Raw genomic sequence first — 27,711 nt, forward strand, 5'->3', positions numbered from 1 at the left:
AAGAACATTTTCCACGACTAAAAAGATACAAAACAAAGTTCTTCAAAGTACCTTTCATTTCACCCCTGTGTAAATGTGAGTTACCGTGGAGTGTCTGACAGGGAATTACTTGCTTCTTTGCAGCAAGTTGCCTTTCTGTTCAACCCTTATTTGTATTTCCCTCTACAGCCATTTAAAACAAGGTGAACAAGAAAAGAAATGACACCGTTATATAAGACAGATAAAATGAAGGTTACAGGTAAACTAGGATATGGCTCTAATGCTAAACAAACAGATATGCACTTTTAAAAAATAAGCATGATGTCAACGACACAGTGGTATTGACAACAGTAGAGCTTTTGTAGTAATGCAATAAGGATTTTCAGTTTCAAAACCTACTGAAGCATCAGTTGAGCATGAGTAAAAAGCAACAGCTCAGCAGAAGTGAGACAATCTGGGCTATTAACTGCTACAAGCTAAGACTTGTAGTGTACCAGGACTCGTTGTGTGTGCAGGCTTCCCCTGTCCCAGGCTGCAAGAATAAATATGAAATCACACAATAACTCTTTGGGTTACCTGCTGGCACTGGGAATAGGAACCACTAATAGACAGCAGTAAACAAGATAATCACGCAGTCGATACGTGTTCTTCCAGTTACTGACAGAGCATGATAAGAGTCCAAGGGATGAAATACAAATTGGAACATGAAGTGGGACACACAGTCAGTGAGGAGAGGCCTGAGGAAGGCTGCTGCTACTCCTCAGTACCTGAAGAAGTGATCAGGGGAAGCCTCAACACACCACTTGATCACAGAAAGGGTAACAATGCCCAATGGCCCAAAGCAGTTCAGGTGTGAAAAGGCACATAATCCATATGAAAGGCCATAAAAAAGAGAAATCCCCATGTTTTCTAATTGCATCAGGAAGGTGAATAGTAGGGAAGGAGGATTAGTGAAAAACCAGTCAAGCAAAAATCCCTCATATTGGCAAAATATTGTGAAAGGGTGGTACATACTCATGAGAAACATCTCTGGGTTATTCCTTCCCTGCCCCTTCCCTCTTTCCCCTTTTGTTAAGACCTGCTTATCTACGCATCAGCCAAGGAAGACAACTTTTTAACAATCTTCAACTAAGACAGTAGTTGTGAATAATTTCAGAATGTAACATTAGAAACACCAAACACCAGAGATGTTTCAGTAAACACTGGCAGAAAGCAAGACAAAATTGTTCTTTTTTTTTTTTTTGCTGTAGTTCTGGGAGTATCAGACTAGTTGCCTACCAATAAACCTAGGAAGTGCCACCATTCCCTAACACCTCTCCAAAGACCCTCAGAGAATGGCTTTATGGAATTAAAAAAAACCCAAACATCTCCACCATTAAATATTGCAGTTTATTCAAACTGAATCTATTTGTTTTGAGGAAATAAACAGGAATAGGAGATCATTGTTAGGTTTTGGCAACTCTATTGATAAAAAACATTTATCATGATAAACAACTGGGCAGAATGTAACCAGTGTTCTCTCAAAAATTTAGTATCAATCTGAAGGAAGACAATTTTCTTCAAAATAAAATGTGACATAATTTTACAGCATGTAAGTTTAAAAGAAACTTATCTTCAACTGCTGCATTAATAAATCCATATGAATATAAATAATCTGATATAATCACATTTGTAATTTCCAGTCACAGTTTAGCAATGACAAGCAAATACAAGTTACTAAGCTAGAGTAATTTTTTGTCCTGGTCTGAATGTTGAGCCAACTTGTCCTCTCCTCTTCTTGGGATTCTGAAAATTATCATACCTGGAAACAGAACAAGATATTAGGAAATTCTTATGAAATGCCATTGTTTGCATGTGCCTCTTCAGATACACATTAAGGCAACCCAGAACTACAGGTGTTCACGTGTTTTTATGGAAATGAAGAGTGCATGCCCCCTCAGACCTGGGGCCTGGAGGAGTTTTCATCCACAAACCTAACTCAGAGAGCTCTCTGCCTTGCTTCCCTGTTTTTTTTATTTTTTATCTTTACTTTTTTGGGGCTGGGGTGAGGGGAAGGTGGGAAAAGGAACAGAAGTGAATTGGGTAGTATAAACTCCTGGGAAGGGTATCTCATTCTCCTCCTTTCCTGTCCCTTCCTTAACTCTTTCCTCTGCTGTAAGACCTGTTTATGTATTAGCTGAGGAAGACCATTCCTAACAATCTTCATGTGAGCAGAACCTCACAGTGAGATCAAAGAATGCCCATTTCCAGCTTCTTCGCTCTGGTCTTTTTCAAGTCTAAGGAGACACATTCTCCTTTTCTGAGATGATTGCCTTTTCCCAAATGCAGCAGCTGCAAAGACCACCACCACAGAGAGTCAAAACCCAGCAATTAAAAAATGGGGGCTACTACTCAGTGGGAGCAGGAAGGACCTAACTTGGAGTCTCAGAGAACTGGTGCCTTTGCAGTGGTGCAGCTTGGAACATAATACAAGGGTTTTCTGCTTTGTGATTAGAATTTCTAGGTCCTACATTAATAAAAACAATAAAAGACAACACACTGGTGAAATATTTAGCACGTAATTTAGTATTTCTGAAAAGAACTGCTGTCAGAAGCTGTCTGACTCTGCCATTTGCCTGATTAAATAACTATTGTGTTTCTGATGAATAAGAAATGTGAAAAGACAAAATCTCCACTGAACACACAATTACAAAAAAAAATGTTATACTTACAGTTCAGTAAAATTCTTCCAGTCATCTTGGCTAATGGATGGTCTTATACCCTCAAGTGCTGTCATCAGATGGGACTGGGTAATAATTAGAGTGTTCTTGGCGAGCACTGACTGATTAAGGGTGTTGTCCTCCTTGGAAACAGAGCCATGAACAGACAGTGAAAAATTACCACAGAAACAAAGACTTAGTCCCATGAATATCAGTAACTCTAGAACTTCCTCTACACGTACAGAAAAATGTGTTACAAAAACCATCACAACAAAAACAACACACCCCCCTCCCCCTGTGTTATATGAATAACACAGAAACAAGTATTTAGTTCTGTGAATATTAACATCTGGCTTATTTCTCCTCAAACTAGGTATCATAATGATTGCTATTTTTGTTACATTGTATTTAACATTATTGCAGAAATTCTTTATCAAAATACCAGGCAGTATAAGGAGAACAACAGAAAAGTGTTAAGAGTAAATAATCTAAAAAACTGCCATACTCCATTCTTGCTTCTGTGACTTGCTTTGGTAGCATTTATGTCTGTCCTCAGGTGCTCTGGTTGCTGCTCCTGGTTATTTTCCAGGGAATCTTCTTGAGAAGCTGTTCTAAGTATTGAAGGTTGTGGTGGTGCTGTCTCTCTCTGAGTCACGCTGGTAAAGTCATGAGTTATGGAGTTTGGTCCAGACAAACACAAAGAGCTCTGAATTGACCACAAGGAGAAATACATTAACTCATTACGGATCCAAAAAAGGAACTTCACTATTAACATTCAGCCTACAAATTTCACTCAGTATAAGCTTGTCCTAACTGGAACAATCTCTTAAAAATATATCACATATGTAACTTTTTCAACAGAAAGTTTAGGTTAATTTGCCACAATGTCTGGGGAAAAGTACAAGTTTGAAAATAAGGTATTTTATCTTTGGAAAAGATCTAAATATTTTTGCAATGGCCTGTCTCAAAAAGAATAAAGGTCTACTAAGTCCATTGTTTTATTTACATATGAAAATCAGTGGTTATGAAATCCGGGCAAGTTTATGTAGTTAGCTTTGGAGTGACTCATAATTTAAATATTCATCACCTCCAAATTCTCTGTGCACTTGATAAGTGTGAACTTTCAAGGTCAGCAACTTTAAGAGATCCTTGTAGCCTTGCTGAAAAACTTTGTTAGAGGAAAACTGAAGTACCTAAAGATCCATTAAAGTAACACTATCATCTGTAATGCAAGACAGAACACAAAAAAGCATCTTAGAAGTCAATAATCAGTTCTCCAACATCAATATAACTTATTTTTGGCTGAAGAATGAGTGTAAGACAGTTTTGAAAACAAGAGTCTAACAAATCTGATAGCTAATATATAATAAATCTACAGCGGATCTTGAAAATTAATGTCCTGTGGATCATATGCAAACTCTGAAGTCACCTGTTCACCATAAGGAGCTCAGAGGCAGCATGTCCTGTTTTGCTTACCTGGTAGCCAAGTCAGACCAGCTGGCCAGCTGACGGCTGTGCAGGTTCTGAGGAGCCAACCAGCACATCCCTATCTGCTAGCTAGCCAGAGGATGTGCTGCTTTCTGTGCCATGTGATACTACAACTGGAATCCTGCTTCTTCAGAGCAACGATGGAAGCTAAGGTTTACTTCTGTTGTTTATACAATTCCATGTTTAGATTATACCATTAATGCATGCTTCACTGGAAACTGAATCTGAATTCTTCAGATTATGACTTAGCTCTTGAAAGCTGGATGGTCATTGTTTAGTAATAAAATTGAGTTAAAAAAAACCCACCACACCAAAAAGTCGAAAACTGTTTTAGTGTTAAACTTGGGAAGGCAACAAGCCATTAGGCCAGCCAGTAAGATCTAATATGAATGCAGTTTGCTTGATTGTAAGGTATTAAGCATTACTTGGGAATTCTGATTTTAAAGTGCTTCAAACTTGCAGAGAAGTCCATATTGTGATATGTCAGATCACATCCTTCCACCTTTTCCCCCACTGTGGACCACAAGCTGTAGGCTGAAGACTGTCTGGAGGACAAATATCATAATTGTATTTCTCAAATCATACCATTTGCCTAGTTCAGTTTTTCTGCTTCACAAAAGATAGTGTTTAGAAAATTCAAAATATGAAGTGAGTAATTTACCAGTTCTGAAGGAGTTCCATTTCCCAGCTCTGATTCATAAGAGCTTCCAAAATAAAGACGATACATGTTGGACCTTGGATCTTCAGGAAGCAAGTCAGACATGTCTAAAGAGATAAGAGATTGCTCTAGCCCTGTGTCTCCATCTATGGCCGAATCATCTGAGCCACTGCTGTGGTTTAGAAAAACCATGGAAGAGAGACTGAAGTCACTATCAGAACTAGAACCAAAATCCTGCGACAAAGAACAGAACATTAGAAGAGTTAACTCGCAACTAATTGCAATCTGAAATACATTTAAAAATTTTGTATACAGTACAAGTGCAATTATCAATTTATATTTGATTCTATCATTCTCTGGGAGTGTATTCCCAAGTATATTCCTAAGAAAATCCAATGCCTTTAAGCAGAACTTTCTGTCTTCATGCTAGAAAAACAATTTGAGGAGATAATTTTAACATGTTATTTGTTTGCTTTGAACTGTCTCACTCACTCAGTAACAGCAAGTGTTGGGAAACTTCACGTACATTTTCTGCTCTAGAATCGTATCACTTCAGCCTCAGCTGTTCCCTCCAGGCAATTTAGTATCACTAAAGTGCTCTAGGAGATTTTGGTGAGTCTACTTTTACAGTGCCTAATTTCTGTGTTCATCTTTAGTCATAGTTAACACATTTGAAGTGCTGATGTGGAAATCACAATTGTTGCTTTGGACTGCCGTCTGCAAACCTTTTTGACGGTACGCTCCTATCAGCAGAAACATTTCTGAGTACACTGCACCAAATATGTGCGTATTTATTTATTTGCAATGTATATACATATACTATTAAAGTTCTAATATTTTCCTCCTGCACCTCAGTGGATTGTCTTGTGCATCTCCTGGGGGGGGGTGCACACCATTCTGGAGACAACTGCTTTAGACAATGGCCTCCTCTAATGACAGAATAATCATTTATCCTTAGAACTCCTGATGTACTGATGCTACAAGGGTTGTTAGGAAAGACAGAGATCCCTCCCAATAGTAGGAGTCACACCCTCAGACCCCCATCCTTTTGCAACAGCTGGGGAAAAAGAACCCAAGAGGTCTCCTTGCTTTTGCATCCCTGACTGAGCTCTTCCCTTTGATTTCCACATAGTGGAAGCCATGCCTGCCCCTTTCCAGCTGGAACCAGAAGACAGGCATTAAAAATCTGAGAAGTGGCTGAAGAGGCTAAAAGAGGCTAAAAGAGGAAAGGACCTGTCAAGGTCTATACCTACAAGGGGTATAAACCAAGGGTGGGATCCTGTACCTCAGAAGTGCAAGTATTAGCTGGTGACTAGAAGAAGAGCCAGAGCAGGCCACTTCTGATATCACCATCCTCTTGCCAGTTCTCTCCTGACCTCAGATCAAACTCAATCTGTTGGAAAAAACTCCACAAAACCCAGCAATTTCTTTCTTCCTCCAAAATCCAAAATGTGCCACCTCAAAACTGAATTCACTAGCTGCTCCTAAGAAACTCTGAATGGGATTCCTCCTACTGATCTGTCAGTGATTCCTCATAACCATGATAAACAGATTTGGTTTACATAAATCTGTTTAACATTAAACACCTATCACAAAAAGAAAACCCCTTGTTTTGAAGAAGTATTTAAACTACTTCATTACATTATTCTTGCATTTTTCTGTGAACATATTAAGATTTTAATTCTCTGTATACAAATACCGGAAAACTAAATAATATTAAACATAATTTGGTCAAAAAACATGGATAAAATTAACCCTTTCCAACATATCAACATAAAAGTAAAAAGAAAAGAGACATATTAGTTTTATTTACCTGTGTAAAACCTGAACCTGAACTAGTATGGATGGCCTCCAATTGGGCATTGTACAATAAAGCTTTTAGGTCAGCCCCTGTGAACCACTCTGTTTTTGCTGCCAGACCCTGAAAGTCCACATCATTTGCCAAGGACAGAGAATGACTGAGAGCTTTTAAGATTTCATAGCGTGAATTCTGTAAAAAGGGAGAAAAAAAATGTCAGTAAAGCAACCTGTTATTCTCCTTGTCCTGACTGCTAGACAGTGCTTTGTCCCTGTCACAAGCAACTTCCTATCTGAGGAAGGATCTTTTTTAAAGAAGATACTGCATTCTAGTAATAGTAGGTGTGGAACATACTGTACAGTAATCAGTCTTTAAAATATAGGCATACATTTTGTTATATTTTCTTGCAGAGTCTAAGAGAAACTGTACCAAAGGCAGTGTATAGAGAAATATATTTTTCTAAATATCTAGTTACTAACTGGGATTTTTATATATGAAAGATATAAAAATATGAAGGTGAATTCTGCTGCTCATAGGCCCTTTTGCAAAAAAAAAAAGTATGACAAGTTAAAAACTTCTCTTAATCTGAATGACCATATTTTTAATCAGAAGTTAAATATATATATATATATCTGTGCTCTTAAGGCATAGGATCATCTTCTTAATGTGTGTTTCAGAATGAAATTATGTGATATTTTTAAAATGTGCCAACTAGTCTGAAAATGAACAGCACTTTTTTTTTTCCTCATAAAATGGGGGATCAAAGACACAGATGGTATAGCCTCAAAGTCCTGATCCAAACCCCACTAAAATCTATGGGTATCATTCCTTTCCTACCTAGTGACACATTTGTCTTTAAAAGAACTTGAATATTCCAAACTAAATGTGGGTAAAGAGCATGGGATCAAGTGGATTCAGAATAAAACTGCTCTGAAAACTTCAGATAATTCCAGAGCTGGACTGGGAATTCCTATGGCTCATCACTTCAAGAAAATGGCAATTCCACTGGACTCTTAATTCAGAGAAAGACACAGAACATGATAAACAATACCCTGCATCCAGTTTCTTTCTGCAGACTATTTTATTTTATTATCAGCTATATTCGCTGAAGACTGTGGGAAACAGCCTTTTATTTCCCCAGTTTTATGTGAGCACATTGACACTCAAATTGGTGACTTTATAGTGCTGTATAACTGGAGATGGGCAATCAAGTCCATTTTGTCCAGGTTTGAAATGCCTCTCATGTAAAATGTTTTGTTTTCTCACCTGATCAGGAGGGGGACAGTACAGGCATTTATCCAGTCGACCTGGCCTCAACAAAGCAGGGTCGATCAAATCTGGGCGACTAGTAGCAGCTAGCACATAAACCCCTTAGGAAAGTGCAGAAAAACATCATTAACATCTGCTAAACTTTTGCATAAAAATGAGCACGCAGATGAATTATTACCTTGTAAGCCTTCCACACCATCCAATTGAGTCAACAGCTGGTTAACCACTCGGTCTGTAACTCCCGTGTTATCATGACCTCGGCGAGGAGCAATAGAATCAAACTCATCAAAAAAAATTATGCAAGGCTTAGCTGCTTGAGCTCTAAAAGGAAAAAGAAAAACAAAATAAAAGGCAATACTCACATTCTGTTTAAGTTTGGGTCACAGGTAAAACTGCTTAGAAACATCAAAGGTATTGCTTTTTGCTTCAGAGAACAGTTACCTTTAACGACAGAACAGAGAATCTGTTTTTTGTAGAAATTAAGAGGTTGAGAAGAATTGAGCTGCAATGGAATCACTGCTCATTTTTATGACATACCTTGCACTCACTTCATAATTTCTGCAGTACTCAACTGCCATGTTAATGTACATGGAAGCTCTAAAATCCAGTCACTGCAGGGCACTAAGGGGCAGGAGGAGCAGATTTGTATAAACAAAACAACTGGCACTGAGGACTTCAATACCAAGTCTAGTATGATGCTATGTAGTGAGTGTTCATCACTAGTTTGAGCACACTTGACTGTCTCCTCTTATTTTCCAAGACAGTTTTGTGATGTGAACCAACACTCTGTAAATGGAGAGAACAGGGAATCCAGCCTCAGAAGTGCACTCCTGATCGGAGCTGGCATGCCCAAGGTCTTAAATAACGATAGTCAAGTTGAACTTGCCAAGACCTGAACATCTAGTTTGACACAACTAATTATTTCAGATGCTTTTGTGATCTTATGCCACCTCTCTCATAGGACAACAAAATTACTTCTTGGAGGTTCAACCAATAAAATTCATGGATTAACATCACTAATCTTTCCAAGGCCAACCTGTTAAACATATCTCGAACTGCTTGCTCGCTTGCTCCAATATATTTGCTGAGCAGTTCTGGTCCCTAAAAAAACCAAACAAAAACCAGAAAAGAATGTTAATTAGATGTTTCTTAGTTTTAATGTGTAATTCAACATCAGCATAGATTTCATATAGTAGAGTGAATTTCCTTGTAACCAAGAGAGTGGCATCTCTGAACAGAAGAGCTGAAGGGTCTAGATAAGCCAAAAGCATCTTTAAAAGACTCCAACTTTAATTTTAAAGTAATAATTTCCATTTTTCTGCTATAACAGAATGTGTTATAGAGCCACAAGGCAAAAGCTTACGCCGTATTTTGAAAATAAGTTTACAATGCCTTCTTCAGCTTCACTGTCCAGTGGAGCCAAAATCCAGGGTCTTTTTATAAAAAAATGGGAAACTAAGAACACTTAATTAAATTGTGTAATTCTCTATAGCCAATAATGATACCAAAAAATCTCAGAACAATGTGAAGTTCCAGAAGTCAGATGGTGGGATATCCCAGAGACATACCAAATTTTCTTTGGTAATTTGTCTGCACAAGCACATACTACAGGTGTTACATTAAGCTATTTCACTCGGTTAATAAAATGAATCAATTAATATTTAAGATCTTGCTACCTTAACACTGATGAAATTCATTCCACTCTCTCGAGCAACTGCTCCTGCTAACAGTGTTTTTCCTGTTCCAGGTGCTCCATACAGCAAGACTCCTGATCTCTGTCGTATGGGCAGGTTTGCAAATAATTCTGGATACTGGAAAAGAGTTTCAATGAGACATATTCTAACATATTAATTATTCTGCAGTGTACTGTAACATCACTGAACAGTGTTGATTTTTGTCTAAATAGAAGGTGTGTAATTTATTTTATCCACACTGTTATCACAAGAGCTCATCTGGACTGCTGTTAATTTACTTCGGGCTGAAGCAGGTTCCTGAGTTTCACGGGTTCTTAAAATGTAAACAAGTGGCATTTTTTTACCAAGAGGAAACAGAACAGAATAGGGATGCACTACAGCTTTATCATGTACATATTGGTACTGCTAAATTCCTATTTTAATCACCAACTAATCTGATTTATAGAAGTATACAGTAAAAGATTCTGTCCATTATACAGAGAACTGTAGATAATGTCTGAAACTAGTGACACTGTTCAGTCATTTCTCTGAAGACTGAAATGGATGGTTCATCTCAATGCTGGAAGTTTTAAGCAAGGCAGAAAGGCCAAAGTAAAACAGTGTGGGGAACTGATGGATTTGCATCCATCCAAAAGAGAGCACTCCTCTAGCAAGAGCACTGCAGAAGATAGCTGGGAACATTCTCTTTACAGAGCCTAATTACAAACCTTGCAAGAGAGTGTAGCAAAGATGATGTTAGCAAGACTGCAATATTCTAGAGCAACATGTGACCTGTAGAAAAGCACAAACTAATTGGAAGAGAGAAGAGGAAGGAGAGTTTTCCAGTAGCTGAAGGCAGCTGAAGCCTGGGAAGCTACAAAAGTAACTTAAAATCATACCTGCAGTCTTTCTCTCAAATACAGTGTCACACCTTAAAACCATTCTTCCCTACTAACATAATGTACAAAATTCAGGCAGCCTCTTTAAAAGAACTGGGTACCTTTGCAGGTAACATGATGGTATCCTTGAGTATTTGCTTCACATCTTTTAGGCCACCAATCCTGTCCCACCCAATGTCCTTAGGTTTATGAAGGTTAGCATTTCTCAGAGCTACTGGAGTAAAATCTTTCAGAGCTTTCTGAAAATCCATAGTTGACAGATTCAATTCTGCTAAAAAAAATAAAGAAAAAAAAATCCTGAACAAAAGAAGAACACACAACTGACCAGCAACAAATTCCTCACAATATGTAGTAGTTAAATACACTTTCAACATAAAACATAAAGACCTGGGTTTTTATTTCTGTATCTATGAAATAAGAGATGTTGTCAACATACCACCATTCTGAAATGCATTCTGGTTGGAAACACAAGAATGAGTGGCACGATCAACCAGCATAGTACAATCTCTAGCAACAAAACCTTCTGTTTCCTTTGCAATACAGTGGAGGTCAAGATCAGAGAACTTCATTATATCAGAATTCAGTTTCTTTTTTATTATGGAACACAGCATTTCATATCTTTGCTTCTGAAAAACAGAATTGTGTAGCAAGTTTATATGCTAAGTTTACTATTTATATGGATTTCAGAAACTCAAAAAAGTAAATACATACAAGTTACTAAAGCTTCCTTAAATATTTACATCTCACCAAGCCTTCAGATAAAATCTCAGCAGGCATGAACAGAAAACCCCCTAGTTTTTCAGGTGAATTTCAATAAATCCCAAGTTTTACAGCTTCAAATGTGTACCTCACCACTGCTGTTTTAAATCCAACAGTAAAAATTAAACAGCCCTCCACGCTCCAGACTCCACTGTTTTACATCTTATTTTTCTGTGTCACAGGAAAAGAAACACTAATTTTGCTGATATGAGTAGAATGTATTTGAGATGAGAATACATCAGATAATTTGGTATCATTTGAGATCCTGACTTTTCCCATGCTGTCTCAGCCTTATTCATGTATTAGCATTAAAAATGATAGAGGCAGGCTTGCAGGGAGAGAGCTACACTGTATCTAAAGCAGACTCCTCTCCTCCATTTGCTAGCCTGTGAAAGAAGGCAAGCAGAAAGGGACAACTCGTGTCAAATACACGAGTTGCTGTGTCTGTTTCATGCCATTTAGGGCATGCAGAGGTATTAAGTGCTTTCTCCTGCAATTAACTTAACTGTTTATTCTTCCCTCTATCCTTTTTACTTTTCAAATGGACTATAACCAAAAGACAAGGGATAGAATGAATATAGAAAAGCAAACTAAAACTTTGCCATAAAATTACTGTTCACTATTAGTAACATCCTAACGACGTATTTATTCCTCTGAGCAGTGAAAAAACACATTTAGGTTTATACCTGTAGTGACCTACATGTTTTATCATAGCTGCTTCTCTAGAATCCCCTTACAGGCAGTAAGGAGACATGCATGTCTCACTTAGGTTAGACAACCTGACTTCTTCTATGTTGAACTGAAATGTCCTCTGTATCCACCCTTCTCTCACCACTGAAGATAAGGAGAGTGGGGCCAACAGGGAGTTCTCACTGGATTACTTTAATTTTTTTAAACTTTATAATGACAGATATAAATTCTGAGTTACTTCAGTATGGTGAAAGAACTTCTAAGATTTCCAGAATTTTTCTCATCTTAGGGTGTAACCTATTATTTTTGCAGCTGTTTCAGCACTGTATTTATGGCTGCAGGGCAGGAAACCAACATTTTAACCCAATTAATAAATACCTGAATTTACCTGATCTGGAGATTGGATACATTTGAAACACTGAAAGATGTGAGTTCCTTGAGCTGAAACCAGGGAAGGATGTAGGGAATGTTCAGACTGACTTGTGGCAATCAATGCAATCAAACTCCCCATGGAAACAACTTCTTTTATCAGATCTTTCAAAACTAAAAACATAGACATTGCTCCATGAATTGCAAAATAACAAAAGATTCTGCACTTCATAAGAGACATTTTTACTGTACTGGAGAGTAGCATTAGGGCACACAAAATTTAGTATCTTATTTTATAGCTTTTATTCCTATGTTTGCAGGCTTTTAAAAAAATTAAAATAAATAAAATAGGTATACTTATTTTGCACTTATTTTTCCATTAATTCTATTAATAAAATGCCATTAGAAGTGCTCTTTAAAAGCTAAATTTGTAAAATCACTGACAATGTCTACCACAGCATATTAAATGTGATTTTTTTGTGCACTATGATCCATGTTCTAAAAATATTATCCTGTCCATGCAAACAAAAAAGGGGAAGTTATAAGAATAAAAGTAGATGCTAAGCCTAGAAAATAAGCCATCAAAAAAAAAAAAAAAAGAAAGTCAAAGAAATTATGGATGCAAGGTGGATCTTCAAGGAATACTCTTTAAAACTCTAAACCTCTGTTGTATGCATTTTACCTGTAAATAATGTAATAAGAAACATAATTCTGCCAGTGCTCATTTTTATAAAATAAATTATAGTAAAATTTTCTTATCTTCAAAAGTGATTTAATAAAAAAAATATGCTAACTTCCTCAAACTAAGCTAAGAAATGGAAGATACTTTTTGCTGTGGCTTGAATTTTATAGGAAGAGAGTTGAATACAGCTAAAAACATAGAGATATTACTTTTTAAAAATTTAATTTCAGTTTGCAACTTATCACTGCCTAGATTTTAGAAAATAAAATGGAACTGTCTGCAGGATGTCAAAGTACAACTGATAATCTTATTTTTACTATGTATTGTTACATTGTAAAATAAAACTGAAGTTCTATAAAGTATAACAAGTAGGATCATAAAGAAGCTAGTATTCAGCTAATAGAAGTTGGTTCTAAACATCAGTTTATCAAACGGATATATATCTGTAATTATAATTATGTAAATTATAATATTGATCTTATAAATAATGATCAGTTAAAGATGCATTTTTAATTTATAGGCAATTGCAGCATATTTAAGTGCATGAGCAATATAAAAAGGACTGAGAAGCCTCTATCCCTGGCAGTGGTCCTGACAACAGGCACTGATTGCCCTTAGCAGCAGTGGGTTATGTACCATTGGCAACGACTACTCCAAGTCCAGCAGACTGTTCTGATTCATCTAGTGGTCCACAAATGGTCTACATACCATAATTTGTGAATTCCTGCCATGCAATATCACATGTTCCAGAGGCAATAATGATACAGACAGGACAGTAGAATTCAGGTGCAAGAAATTCTAAGCTGCAATATATTTTTATCCAGATACAGGGAGCACAGTATTACCATAAGCAAGTCTATTGCTTAGAATGGTTTCAGGGCTGTTCTCATGCTCTGGTGTCAAAGGTACTCCAACAATGTGATCAAGATCATCCATCAAAAGAATGGATGGTTGTCTCCATGCTGCCTCTAAAAAAGCTTCTTCCACATGTTTCCTTACATTTACTAATCTTTTTCCTAAAACAGAAATACAATTTTAATGACAAAATATATCAGGAAAAAAAAAATATCATCAGACTGACAACATCTTCCTCACATAATACTAAATGTTTTGATTCATGTAGTTTAACTTTATTCCTATAAATCCAGGTACCAAGATTAAACCAGAGTCAACAGTCCATAAAGAAAGGAGGCCGTATCTTCCATCAAAAAAGTTCTAGAAAGATCCATCTGTCCTAAAATGAGATTAATTACCTTTACTAATCACTATAGAAGTCTACAGACCTCATTTCTAGACAGTTAAAACAGAGCAGTATCAGCAACACTCTAAATTAGCTATGAACTGACTGGCAGCAGAAAGAGTTTCTCAGAGCAAAAGACTCAGCTCTTTATCAATCTTTCCCTTTTCCTCTGGAGCAAGGAGCTTAAGCAAAAAGAGTATAGCCAAGCAACATAAGGGCTCTGTAAGAAAACAGCTGAGTATTCTCTGTCTCCATAACACCAAGACTATTTGGGAAAGCCAGTGAACAAAAGAGTAAAAACAACTTTTTTTGTTCTCTTCCATCTTTGGTGCAAAATACTTATTTTTGAAGTCAGAAAACCTAGGGATTAATCTCATCGTAATCTGTTATCATGAGTGTTAGATGACTACTGCCAACATACACTAGGTTAGTAAATATGTAATCAGAAATCAGCTTTCAGCTGGTTGTTCAGTCCTTCCTTGGTGCCTGTGTCATCCTCACTGAGTACTACAGGTATCCTTTAACACCTACAGTTTGTTAACATAGCATTTATTCCAGGTAGCATAGCTGAAAACCCACACAGTTCAACTTGCATCTTCCTCCTTTTTTGTAACAACTAGAAATAAGCATAGCAAGCATGGTTTGAATTTGGTGGTGGTACGTGGGACAGGAACTGATAAGTGTGCAATAAGCTACGGCAGCTGTATTTTCCTCAGACTGTTAGAGATACTCGTCACAGGGCACCAAATATCCTTGCAAAAGCAGTAATAATACTAGAAAATTATGCAGACTAAATATAATAACTTCATAATTGTGCTGTTTCATCATACAGCAAACATTTGGGATTTAAAAAAAATTACCATACCTCTTAAAGCTTTACAATCAATTACTTCGACATGAGCATCCAGTCTATCGAACGCTTCCTTGCAGATGGCCTTTGCTAATGTTGACTTTCCACTTCCCTACAAAAAAAAAGTGTAAGCTAATGCAAATTGACAGAACTATTTCCTTTTGCTCCTGTGGAGTTTCTGTCACAGTACACACCAGCTAACAAGCTAAGAAAGCTGTGGGCACATTGATTTTGTTCCTCACCAAAAAGTATATACACATTCTGTCTTTGTATCACTTGGTAGAGAGCAAAGCCCTAGAGTGAAACAAGTATAAACAAACTCAGAGTGGAAACATCCACTACAGACAGTGTTCTGATTCCACTGAGTTCAGTGTTAAGGCACCTTTGTTTCAGTGGAATATGGTCTGAAATGGATCACCATAAGAGGCAACAGGAAAATAAGAGTATCGACTCCACTGACATTTTATGCTATAACACAGAAGAAAATACCATATTCTTATTTTCATTCCAATATTTCAGAAGAAGAGTAATTATACCATAAACATGAAGTAGATTTATCCCCTAAGGGAACAAATTGAAATTGCATTGGTAACCACCTTTGAAACTTACATCATAAATATATATTATAAATACATTAAATATAAATATATATTGATGAAGTGTGCCTGTAACTGGTATACATATATATAACAATGTTTTACTGAATTAACTACATTAAGCTAACTGGTCTTTTCCAGCTTGTTCTTGAATTCTTTGGAATTCACGTGGTATCAAAGAAAACGAACAAAAACAGCTTTGTAACTTCAGAAAACAATCTGTGAGGGTTTGCAAGCAAAGAGTAGTAATGAGTACCTTTCCCCCTGTGAGAAGCACCCCTCCACTTCGCAGTCCCACAGCAACAGCAGCCAGCTTTTGAGACAGAGGGCGCCCCAGAAGACTGTGGCTTACATGTTCAAAGCAAGATTTTCCTAATTTGTCCACTCCTCTGCAGAGCAAATAAAACATGAAACAGCCCAGGAGAGAATCAGCACGTGCAATGTAAATAGTAATAACGCAGTAGGGTGAACTCTCAAAGCTGACTGTGGGAAACTGTTCTTCTTCCCCACACATTTCAATTTACTTCACTTTTTCAAGAAAAAGCTAAAGACATTTCCATTTGAAGAGACAGCACCTCTATTTTACAGTGGTGACACTGGAGAACACCTTCACAATAGAAGGGTTATCCAGTCATTCTGTATGACCCTAGCACGAGGTACGTCCTAAAAGATAAGAGCTAACCATATTTTGGGGCTTCATCTAGTTGAGTTTCTGAGTAACAACCTACTAAGGAATGTAATAAATCAGTAAAACATGGAGCATGCCTGGGTCAGAAAATTTCTCAGCCTTTTCAGAAAAGCAGCACATTGTGCATTTGACGGCATTCTTGGTCCTAAATCTCTGTGACTCTAGACACACAACAGTGCTCCTTTCAGGTCCACAAACAGCAAGTCTATCCGTTTTGTGTTTCAACTTTAAACAAAAAGTGATGTTACAGGAGAAATGGAATTAAAAAAAAATAATCCTGGTTTCTAATACCCCTACCCTTGAAACAGGCTTCCTAGAGAGGTGGTTGATGTTCCAAGCCTGTTTAAGAGACTTAAAGAGTACTTAACAGTACAATGCCCTCAATAACATGCTTCTGGTCAGCGCTGAAGTGTTCAGGCACTTGGACTAAATGATGACTGTAGGTGCCTTACAATTGAAATTATTCTATTCTATTCTAACGCTTGCCACACTCCATCCCTACCACAATTCCCCTAGATCAATTCCTTTTCCCTCTTCAACATAATATCCTCAGTTGCCCTTCACAATGCTGATAGCATATTACCACAATACTTCCAGTCTCTTGTGTTTCCTCTGTCCCTACCTTAAGTTTGCTACACAGTACAGAGACTGCAATATATTTAAAGTTGTTCTTAATTTGGAAATGCCAGCTAAAAACACCCTCCAACAAACCCAGTATCCCTTCCTGCTACATAGAGGTCTGTTTCATACCACTTAAAAGCACAGCAAGCATCATTGAACTTTCTTCTGAAACTTAGGCAGTTCTGAGACCTCCCATCCTGTCCTCAGACTCAGTGAACTTTTCAGTACATGAATACCTTTAGTCATGTGAAGTTTTCTATGTGCTTCAGTAGGACTACTCAGAGAACAAAACTAACCATCTACATACACTAGGATAAGGTCTGAAGCCAAAAGATGCAGCATTTTTTTTAAGATGCGACTTAGTTTTCAGAAAATCTGCATTTCCCCCAATACTTTTTTTTTTATTTTTATTTAATTCCCATTCCCTCCAATATTTTGTACTATGAAAAGAACTCACCCTAAATCACTTAGTTTCTGGTAAGGAAGGTTCCTTTCTGTGTCACACGTAGGTGGCTGGCTGTCACTATCAGCTTCTCTAGTTAGAGGCTGTAAAAGAACCTGCAACAAAGGAAAGAGTTAGTACCTTTACATTAAATATAACTACAGAATAAGGGTATGGAAGTGACTAGCCATTTTTGGAATTGTATAAAGAAAATGTTGCATGCACACTTTGCTCAAGCTTTTATTGCCCTTGAAAAGATGCATTAGTAAAATGGCATTGATACAAGTGTTTCCAAAATACAGTCCAGTGTTTACAACGATGTAACAGCCTTTGATTAGATGTTGGGCCAAGAGTTGTTTATACCAGACTGTGCAGCTGATCATCTTTTTCCCCATCTGTAATTACTTTTTCCATCACCTGTGCCCTCCCCTGTTGTGCTGACATGAGCATTTGTGAGGCAAGACACTGAATCAGATCAGGAATCTGATCTGGGTGAAACGTAACATGAAAAAACACCTGGCTTTTTTAATCCACAGGAATTCTTTAGCCTAGTTCACTGGGAGCTAGTATGTAAAGTTGAGCAGGCAAACAGGGCTAACAAAGAGGTTCTCAGCTGAAAACAGGCTAGTAGGAGATGCTGACACTGCTATTAAGAAATGCCTTTTGCCCTTTCATCTCTGTACCAGTCACTAGAAAATTTGTAGAAGCCTTCCTGCACTGCTCTGCTGCCACTGGAAATAAAGCTTGTTTTAATTTTTTTAACAGGAATCCTAAATTTTGCAGAAAAATTCTGTTCTAAACTGCCAAACAGGACACCTTAACTCTCTGCTAAAATTTAACTGTATCAGTTTAAAAATGAAAAAACATGTCATCCCACTCCTCTAACCATAAACCGGGAGTAATGGGCACTGTTTCAACCAGAATTATTGATGGAAACAGTAGTACTAATACTAAAAATAAATACTTAAGTCTCCTGAGAAAACAAAGACTGAGAAACAGAAGGCACAGAAATTATATGAAAGAGAAAGTGGTGTGATCTGGTTAGGTTTGCATGGGGAATATGTCTCATCTTTGTCAGAATAAGCCACTGTTCCTGACAGATACACTGTCAAGTGATTTTACAGTGGTTTAGGATTAAGGGAAAGAACAACTAAGCATAAGGATAGTATGTTCAAACTTGGACTTTTCTCTGCTCTAATTGTTTTTTCTGAGAGTTTGATACAGGTTATGAAATTCAGTAACAATAGTGCCATACTTAGAATTTCACCAATGCCTTAGGCTATGAAAGAACACACAAAGAATGCAGATATAATTTAATTAACAGACTGACATTATTCACTGAAAAAGGAAAAGCAAAATACTTTATATAAAATGTAACAGATTTTTAACCAAATATAACAATTTAAATTACTTGATACCTGATACTATGTGATATTTACTTGTATATTAGTCTTTTGCAGGAAACTGGAACTCAGTATAAAAGTATTCTCAGACTTATTTTCTTCAGTAGGATGTACTACATTAAGGACAAACTCCTCCATTCCTGTAAAAACCCAAGGAACAACGATTTAAGTTCCAAATAAATTCATTCAGTTTTTACTCCTCACAAGATTAAGCAGATGAGTATACTTTGAAATATTATAATTCCAAATGAAAGAATAAAAAGAATAATTATTAAAGCATTATAATTATTATAGCATAATTAACATTAAGTTAAATGTATGCAGAGATTAAATGGCATATTGCCTAAGTAAATTCTATAACGGACAGTTAAGACAGCTAGAGCACAGGACAGTATAACCCTTACCTTCTTTAACAGACAGATGTATGCACTCTGTGCTTGTCATCATCCATGGGAGATCGTCAGTAGCAGAATCCTGCAGCCAAGAACTGAAAGCAGATTTAACATCATCTTCATGTATATCTCCATGCTAGATAGGAAAAAAGAGGGACAATATGCAAAACAAGCTGTTAGTAAGTAAAACTGTTTTCTTCCTATGCAAGAGGCACTTGTTTCTCTTATGGTATTAGAGAGATCAAAGAAGACACAACAGTTTTATTTATATAGAAAATAGTAATTTGCCAATAAACACCATTTCCATCAACTCCCCTAGGGAAAGCACTTGTCTAGCCATTGCTACATCAACAGTTGATCTTGCACCCCCTCTAAAGAATTTATCTTTGGAACACTGATGTGAGGGAAAGGAAAAGCTTTTACTCTTCTTTTACTTATCTCTATTGCCAGATACAAGAGCACTATACAGCTCCTGGGTTTGAAAAAGCACCCAAGATATGCATCAATATTGACCTTGGACTTATTCTGGACTTATACACCTCTCTTCCCAGTACACTCTGCTTCCTACCCAAATAAGCCTGGGCTCATCTAGATCAGATGCATCACCAATCTTCAACAGGCAGGCAGAGAGATCAAACAACTTACCCAGGATCATCTAGATAAATGGAATAGGAAAAGAAATTGAGTCTAAGTCACATATGTCCTGGCTGATTTCCTAATCACAGAAGCATAATTCCTGTCTAAAAAAGAGGGAATCCACCAAGATCATGGAAGCAGTGTTCAGAAAGGAAAATGAAAGTTAGTGTCATATTTTTTTCTGTTTGTCCAGTTTCTTCCAAGAACCTAAAAAACTTCAACTGAGTTAGAGTGAAAGGGAGAAATCTGTATTTAAAATATAACTACTTGGTATGATTTTAGCAAATTATTGACAGAACATTTCTTTTAACTCCAATATAAAAAAAAATAAATAAAAATGCAGTTCAACCATTCCTCTGTTGGTAGCAAACCAAAATAAAGTACTGAGGGTAAAGAACAAACCGTGCATAAGCCCTGCTATGATGGGAAGTGTTGTATTTCAAGCTTTGAGGAGCAACTAACATAGGACATAAACAGTCCAGTGTCTCCTGGAAACAAGCACATGGTACGTTGTGAAGAGGTGTGTCATTCCACAGCTACATCTGACAGACTGAGAGCTGGTACTGACTCTGTTCTTACTATCACAAATGCTCACTTGGAAGACTGTGTATGTCTCCCTTACAGGAAAACAGAGGGATTCAACGACACAACTTTGGAAAACTGAATCTTAGCAGGAAGGGGAAAAAACATCAGCATTAAAAGGAAGTAAAAACCTAAATGGCACATTAAAAACTATAATAATTTTACTGTAATTGTCTTTCTTAGGAAATACACTGGGCACTGCAGTACTTGAAGAGTATAAGCATGTGTTCTTCCAGAAGACATAACATGGGTACTTCCTCTTTAATGCTGATTCTTTTTCTTTGTCTTTATAGGCTTAAAGTTATACAAGTGAAATTTGCAAAGTTTGAACAAATATTGATGTATTGCAGATGAGGGTTTGATGAAAAATTATTATCAATTATTGTTGCTATTTTGATAGCAATTGTTTATGTTTAAGACTTAATTAAACAGAAAATGCATCTTTTCCCTACCAATGCCATTTCTCCTTCATGATGTCAACATCCTTTGTAACAAGAAATATATCAGAAATGTTCATAATTTGAGAACAACAGAAGACCCTGTCATTTGAAAGGTACTGTATAGCATTCCTCTAACAGCTTCAGGAAATAAGGAGTCAAAATTCAGAAGTTTTTTTCTCCATCATCTGTAACCTCTGCCAGTTCCTTTAAATAGGAAATAGTTACAGATATAATATGCCAAACTATCAGAAATATTTACCAGGCGCAAAACAAAATTCAATGGCTTGATGTTTACAGTATCGTTGATCAAAATACAAAATAGTATTACTAGATAAGCCTTGTTTAAGTAGAACATAGCATCTTCTAAATTTAAATTACTTACATAGTGAAAAGAATTAGCAAGGAATTATTAAAAAAGTAAATTCCTTTAGAATTATGTCATGCATAACATACAATTTCCAAACTATCATCTAACAAATGAAAACAAATAAGCCTCAAGAAAACCCCAACTCTGACCAGAGCAACATAATCATTTTCCAATGTACAAACAAACACATGACCAAGAATATCAACTCACTAAGTTGTATTTGGGTTGCAGTCTGAGAGATAAAGGAATTTTAGGTACAGACTCAACTGACTTAATTCGGACTGTCGAATGTATTTCGATGCGTAGTTTTTTTCTCAGACCATCCGGAATCTGAAATATTTAAAATAAAAGAAAGCAATGAAATATCAGAAAGTAGAACAGTTTTTGTATATATAGTACAACGTACATAGAACAAATAACAGAACCTCTAGATTTGCTCATCAGTCTATTTGTTGGTTGCAATCTGCAAGTGAATGAAGGAGAAGGAAACCACAGAACTGATGGTATCCAAATCTTGTTCTCCTATGCACACTTTTACCTCATTTCTGAAAGTGCCCACTACAGCTGACCACCTAACAACTTCTTTAAATAAAAAGCAAAAGGTTGAGCAAGAAGAATTGGGAGGAATTCCTAGAACCTCCTAAGAATGCTTTTAGTATAGAAGAAAAACAACAATTCTACTTTCATTTGCTGATTAAAATTCATTTTAAGCAGGGAGGTAAATATAAATAGGACATTATACAGATCAACAGAGAAAGAGAGAGAGAATATCCAGTTTTCAAAAAGGAAACTACTTTTCAAATTTTCTGTTATTTAAAATGTATATTCAAATGGAAAACTTATTATAAATATTTATTAAGTCTGAAACACTTTATGCTTGCTGGCATTTTGAAAATTGTTACATTTCTCAAATATTTAGTGGTAAAGATCTTGGTCTCATTCTCAACAAAAAAATAAGTGAATGGTGAGAAGAACGTTATGTCAAAATAGTCAAATAGTGACTTGGAGTGCATTTTATCTATTTCTGTTGATCCCACCTGTGCTTCCAGGAAAGAAAGAACACAAAAAGGCTGTAGTTATAGCAGAACAAGCTGAAATGGTAGTGTCTGCACACCATTAGCATTTGCACACATATTTGCATTTGCCACCTTGTAAAATAGTATGTAAAAACTAAAATAGTTTAAATTATATAAAAGACAATTATTTCAATTTTTTCAAGCTGTATTTTAAAGAGCATATAAAAGGACTCGGAAACATCATGCAGCACTAGGGTATGTGATCCCCTTACTTTACAGTGTGATGACACCTAGAGTCCAAAGCACATTTCAAAGTGCTGATGAAAGGCTCCTCATTGTGCAGTACTGTATGTATACAAGTATATATTTCCACATTCTCACAAATACAACAGCTACCATTAGGATTTGAAGAAAGCATGCATTCCCTCCAGAAACACTGAAGAATATCTCCCATTTGGTGTGAAAATGCCAAGGGTGCAGAAACTCCAAGCACACTGTACATCTTGGAGGATGATGGAAAATAGTGTATTCCATAGTGAAACAGCTTAGCAAAACAGAGTTCTAGTAAATACTATTTGATTCTAGTACACTTGAGAGTTCAACGTGAAGTCTGTATCCCAAAACTGTGTATTACCCAGCCAGTTCCACAACTATCCATTAGAAAATATTATCCAATAAAAAGCCCAAAAGATAGTGCTCAAACTGACCCAGACTCTTCCAACATGTAGGGCTTCCCCACTGTGGCCATATTCTATGACACTCTTTAGGTCTTCAAATCCATTCCAAACGATTTGAACCACAGATCCTTCACTGGATGCTTGACTGCTATCAGAATGAGATTTATTTTTGTCTTGAGTACTGGTCAAATGCTTTTGCTTTTCAATTGGTAGATTTTGCTGTGCTTCTTGATGGCGCTGTCTTGGAGAAAGCAGCTCATTAATTTTCCCATAAGATACTACAGGATTTGGATCCAAATCAATGAATTCCAAATTCCATGGAAAAACATGAACGGCATTGTATTTCAGAAAAGCACGAGTGGTGGATGCATTATGCACGCTGGGAGGCTGGGACTGACATACTCTAAAAACAGAATCCATGTGAATTAAGTTCAGCAGCTTGTCTTTAAAGGTGCTCAATTCATCTTTATCCCACACAGTCTTTTGTTTCTGCTCAGATGTATGAGAGAAAACGCTCCCTATGAAATTCCATATATCTGAAAGAACGTTTGAGCCAAATGTCGTGTTCACATCAGGCTTACACTGTTCAAGAACTCCTGGCTTTAAGTAAGGTTGTTTGGCAAAAGGATCCTTTATTGTTTCTTCCTTCTCCATGCTGCTTTTCACGAAGCTTTTGAGCAAGATGTCATGTTCCATGGAGGGCATGCTGGTGATGTTTTCCTCAGGTTCACGTGTTTTGGGACATATCAGAAGCTCTGTGCATGGTTCTAGTCTCCCATAGGGGGCTGGTGGCATCAGTGTACCTGAGTATGAACAAAGCAGGTCAATGAATGCATCCACTCTTGCAAAACAGCTCACTCGAGGTGCCACAGGAGACTTCATTGGTTGCTTACCAATTTTGATGTAAACATGAGTGTGCTGTTCAACCCACACAGGAAAGATGGCTTTTGGAAACACTATTCGAATTTGGTCAAGAAGATGTTTTTCAAGGGAAGAAGCGTGCAGTTCCTGTGGAGATGTGGTATCATTATACATTAAATACTGCAAACATTTTTAACATTTGCTTGAAGACAAGAACTCTATGTGTCTTCCTAATACATCATTTGAAATATAAAACAAAATTAAACCCCAACACATTTAGTGTTTCCTTAGGGGCTGAAAAGAAGGGGGCATTGTGCAAAAAACTGTGTGTGTCAGAGTCTCTGTCACCTGTAAAAAATGGATGTGAACAGTGGAAAGGGTTTTATTACCAGAATTTCCCAATCATCTGCTGAGAGTGGTTCCACTTCTACTTGCTGACAGGAGGAGACATGAGAACAGGGTTCAAGAAATACCTGGCAAAAGTAACACCATTTCAAAACACTTACTTTCTTATTTTTCAACACATAAAAGCTCCATCTTTAATTCAACTAGAAAACTAACATCTCCTTCATTATACATTTTTGCTACTTTGAACATACATCTTTTTAATGACACTAGGCAATTTGTAAGCAGAAGATGGACGTTGGATGGATTGGAAATGGTGTGCATTATGCATGCCTAGGAACTTCAGCATGCTGTGAATGGAAGTGAATGTGAAAAGCACAAACACTTCTTCTTGAGAGAAAACTAAACCTGTCCTCTGAAAGAGATTTATTTCAGGCCAGCTTTTATAAAACTAACAGTTTATTTTAAATTCCTCTAGGTCCTCAGTTTGAAGCAAAAGTTGAGAGGAATGTATTTTCCCCAACAAAGTAAATAAAATAACATATTATTATGAAACACAGCTACCAGGCAATTCCTGAATCCAAAGCAATGGCAAAACGACCTCATTATTCATGTATTAATTTGATTGTACAGATAATTATTTCCAGGCAAGAGTTAGGTGAGGTTTTCTTATGTTTCCTTTGTCAACTCTTTTTCTGTCGAAGGCTATTGATTGCTAGAACTAAAAAGGGCTGAACTAGCAAACTGAAGAGTTCTGCAAATAGAGACATAATTTCTAGAAAATATGTTAAAAAAGTAAACAATGTAAGACTTTGTGGCTTTGAGCCACATTCTTTGATGTCTTTATCATGCTGAATAACATTTTCCACGAGACAAGAGATGTACATGAATATACTGCACACTAACATCGTATAGAGTAATACTTTTCTGTTCTTGTTCATTTAAATCTTTACATATTAACATTAAAAAAAAAACCCTTGGAGGTTGAGATTTAAATAGGCCCATGACAGAAAGCTCTGCCTGTCTCTTGGGGATTTCTTCAACTTCTCTCCAATGAAAAGAATTGTTTACAAGAAGTTTAACAGTGTCCACGGGTAAGATATAAATTTAAATACACAGTCAAAGACAGAGGACATACATGGACATACAGTGAAGGCTGAAAAAAAGGGGTGAAAATGTAAACCCCAAATAAGTCAAACAAGAAGAAATATGCATTAAGTCAGTAATTACTTTAAAATACCTGCAATGCCAGGCAAAATATTCTCATGAAATAACTCCCAAATTGTTTAATTGCTTGAAAGTATTATTTTCCTAAAATTAATGGCACTGCAGGTAATGGCTCTGACACTGCAACGACCTATCCTAACATTATTTAGGTGACTGTTAACGATTTAATGAACAAATCTTTTAGTGTTGAGTCATTTCGTGATGGCTAACTTTTCTTATGAGCATGCATAAATAAAGCAACCACTTAAATACATGTAATAAGGTCATAGCTAATTTGCAAATCATTACCTTTTCAGGTACCTTGCAATATACTCCTTATTTACATAAGAAAAAAAAGACTGCATTTCAAACCTGTTCTCCATCTGTAATGCCAAGTTTCTCTGCTAATTGTCTGTTAATCTCTGCAATATTTTCACCCTGGTGACCTCGATGCCTGATTTCCATCCAGCTCAGGAACACAGGCTGATGACCACAGAATACTTTCACAGCTTGGCCCTGTGAGTATCAAACAAATAAAATAAATTAACGTCAAACATGGTAAGTAAGATGACTATTAGCCAACTTAAGCTGTATTTGATTAGAGAGATCAAAGGAATGAAAAATATTTTCTGAATTTTAAATTTCTAATTAATATTCTCTAAGAATAACTTACAGCATTTACAACATGTTAGTAGAGGGTGTTTCTATTAGCAAGGAGTATTTTTAAATTCTGGCAGACTGGCCAACTTCTAGTTAACAAAGACCTTCTTTAGAATTCCTCTCCATGTTAACTGTCTGCACAGCTCTCAACATAGAACTGCATGTTGGTTTCAACTGTTAAACAGCATTCCATTTTTATGGACTATTTTTAAGTAAGGAAAATAATTCCTCTTCCCTTCCATACTACAGTCTAGCAAACTGTATTGATTTTTGTAGACTGTTTTATCACTCACTCACCTAATACCTTCTGCAATTAGATTTAGCTTTTGATTCTATTCAATATTCAGTGTGATCTATTAATGTAATCATTTATCCCCCTTTTAACATGTTTATTTGAGAGATGGCATTTAATATGTTATTTCTATTGAGATTTTGCAAGTCATCTATTTTCATTTTCCAGATCACATTAACTAAAAGAAGCCCACCATAACCAGCCATGTACAGAATGACCCTTTTAGGAGCTCAAAGCAATGACACTCCTTCTCCCTCTCTCTTGCCGGCAAACCTGTAAGACATCCGGAGACTGTAGTAGAAACAAACCTAACATTTTTACTGGGTTTCTTGCAACCTCTTGCAACGCCAGCCTCTCTTCCACTACCCCACAGAAAGAAGTTTTTACAAGTCTGGACGGTTTCGCTCCCGTGAAACACTCTTTTCAGCCCTTCCCCCAGCCCGTCAGCAGATCCACAGCGCCGGTGCCCATCACGCCCGGGACGCAGGCTGGCTCGGCTCGCTCCCCAGCGTCACAACAACCTCAGGTGCTCCTTGTGACCCGCCCGCAGAGCTCGGCGCGGCCCGAGCCGCGCCCGGGCAGGAGCGGCTGGGGAAGCCGGCGTGCACCGAGCTACGGCCTGCTCGGGTTTGTCGCCGTGCCGCCCACCGCGGTGATCGATTTACACGTGGTTCGGTGAAGGACAGCGAGGTGCTGTGAAAGCTGCTACCAACGTGCGGCGTTTGTGTTTATAAACCCCGTGTGGGGCTGCGGGAGACGCGGGTGCGGGCCGCGCCGGGCGGCGGGCAGGTGAGCGGCAGCTCCCGCGCTGCAGCAGGCACAGGCCTCGGGCCAGCAGCCGCGCCGGGCCCGCCGGGGTGCGGGGCTCCCGGGGTGCGGGGCTCCCGGGGTGCGGGGCTCCCGGGGTGCGGGGCTCCCGGGGTGCGGGGCTCCCGGGGTGCGGGGGTGCGCGCGCCCTGTCGCCATGGCGACATGCAGGGGGTGGGGGGGGGTGGAGGGAGGAGGCTCTTGGCGTCACCACAGCAACGGGACGGGCACGCGGCGCTCTCCCAGCATCCTCTCCGCGTCCCTCCGCCCCGGCCCGGTACCTGCTGCAGGCGGAGCTGCGAGGCCAGCGCGGCAGGCAGGTGCAGGAAGCAGTCCCGGGTCCCGCTCAGGAGCAGCGTCACGGCGGCGCCCCCAGCTCCCCCTCCGCCGGGGCTGCCGCTGCCCCACATGCCGGCGGCCGGGCCGGGCCCCGCAGCCCGGCGCCCGGCGGGAGCTGCGCGGGGAGGGCCGGGGCTCCCGCGGGGCCTCCCCCCGCCCCGCGCTGGCACCGCCCGCCCTGCCCCGGGTTGGCTGCTCCGGCGCGGCCTCCCCTCGCGCTGCCTGCCTATTGGGCGCCCCCGCTTCCGCCTCCGCGGCGGCCAATGGGAGCCCCGCCCGCCGCCCGCT

At 38.2% G+C, this 27,711-nt stretch overlaps 1 protein-coding gene across 7 annotated transcripts; it reads right to left on the minus strand.

Annotated features, from left to right (window-relative positions):
- Nucleotides 1–1,349: 1,349 nt before the first annotated feature.
- On the minus strand, nucleotides 1,350–27,575 carry PEX1 (peroxisomal biogenesis factor 1). Of its 7 annotated transcripts, none has more exons than XM_051610720.1 (24): nucleotides 27,366–27,575; nucleotides 25,698–25,841; nucleotides 24,164–24,247; nucleotides 23,807–23,921; nucleotides 22,944–23,716; nucleotides 21,431–21,550; nucleotides 19,208–19,331; nucleotides 18,840–18,943; nucleotides 17,416–17,516; nucleotides 15,906–16,038; nucleotides 15,069–15,165; nucleotides 13,809–13,979; nucleotides 12,301–12,455; nucleotides 10,900–11,089; nucleotides 10,565–10,731; nucleotides 9,568–9,702; nucleotides 8,928–8,992; nucleotides 8,070–8,212; nucleotides 7,889–7,992; nucleotides 6,638–6,814; nucleotides 4,828–5,058; nucleotides 3,184–3,384; nucleotides 2,691–2,821; nucleotides 1,350–1,780 (listed from the first exon to the last, which is right to left on the minus strand). In XM_051610720.1, exons 1-24 carry the CDS (start codon nucleotides 27,492–27,494, stop codon nucleotides 1,696–1,698), a joined length of 3,879 nt encoding a protein of 1,292 aa, XP_051466680.1. In that variant the 5' UTR covers nucleotides 27,495–27,575; the 3' UTR covers nucleotides 1,350–1,695. The 7 variants fall into 7 exon arrangements, with proteins under 7 accessions (XP_051466680.1, XP_051466679.1, XP_051466684.1 ...); XM_051610719.1 differs by having other exon boundaries at nucleotides 10,565–10,734; XM_051610724.1 differs by lacking the exon at nucleotides 27,366–27,575 and adding an exon at nucleotides 26,586–26,930 and having other exon boundaries at nucleotides 10,565–10,734.
- Between the last annotated feature and the right edge of the window lie 136 nt (nucleotides 27,576–27,711).

Source organism: Apus apus, chromosome 2 (genome assembly GCF_020740795.1).
Source record: "Apus apus isolate bApuApu2 chromosome 2, bApuApu2.pri.cur, whole genome shotgun sequence".
In the NCBI taxonomy this organism is placed as follows: domain Eukaryota; kingdom Metazoa; phylum Chordata; class Aves; order Apodiformes; family Apodidae; genus Apus; species Apus apus.

Excerpts from the sequence above, each read along its gene's own strand:
- PEX1 (XM_051610719.1), bottom strand. The coding sequence starts at position 27,494 with ATGTGGGGCAGCGGCAGCCCCGGCGGAGGGGGAGCTGGGGGCGCCGCC. Across the intron at positions 18,944-19,207 it reads ACATCTGTCTGTTAAAGAAG|GAATGGAGGAGTTTGTCCTT; the intron begins GTAAGGGTTATA and ends GGGTTTTTACAG. Across the intron at positions 8,993-9,567 it reads TGAATTTCATCAGTGTTAAG|GGACCAGAACTGCTCAGCAA; the intron begins GTAGCAAGATCT and ends TGGTTTTTTTAG.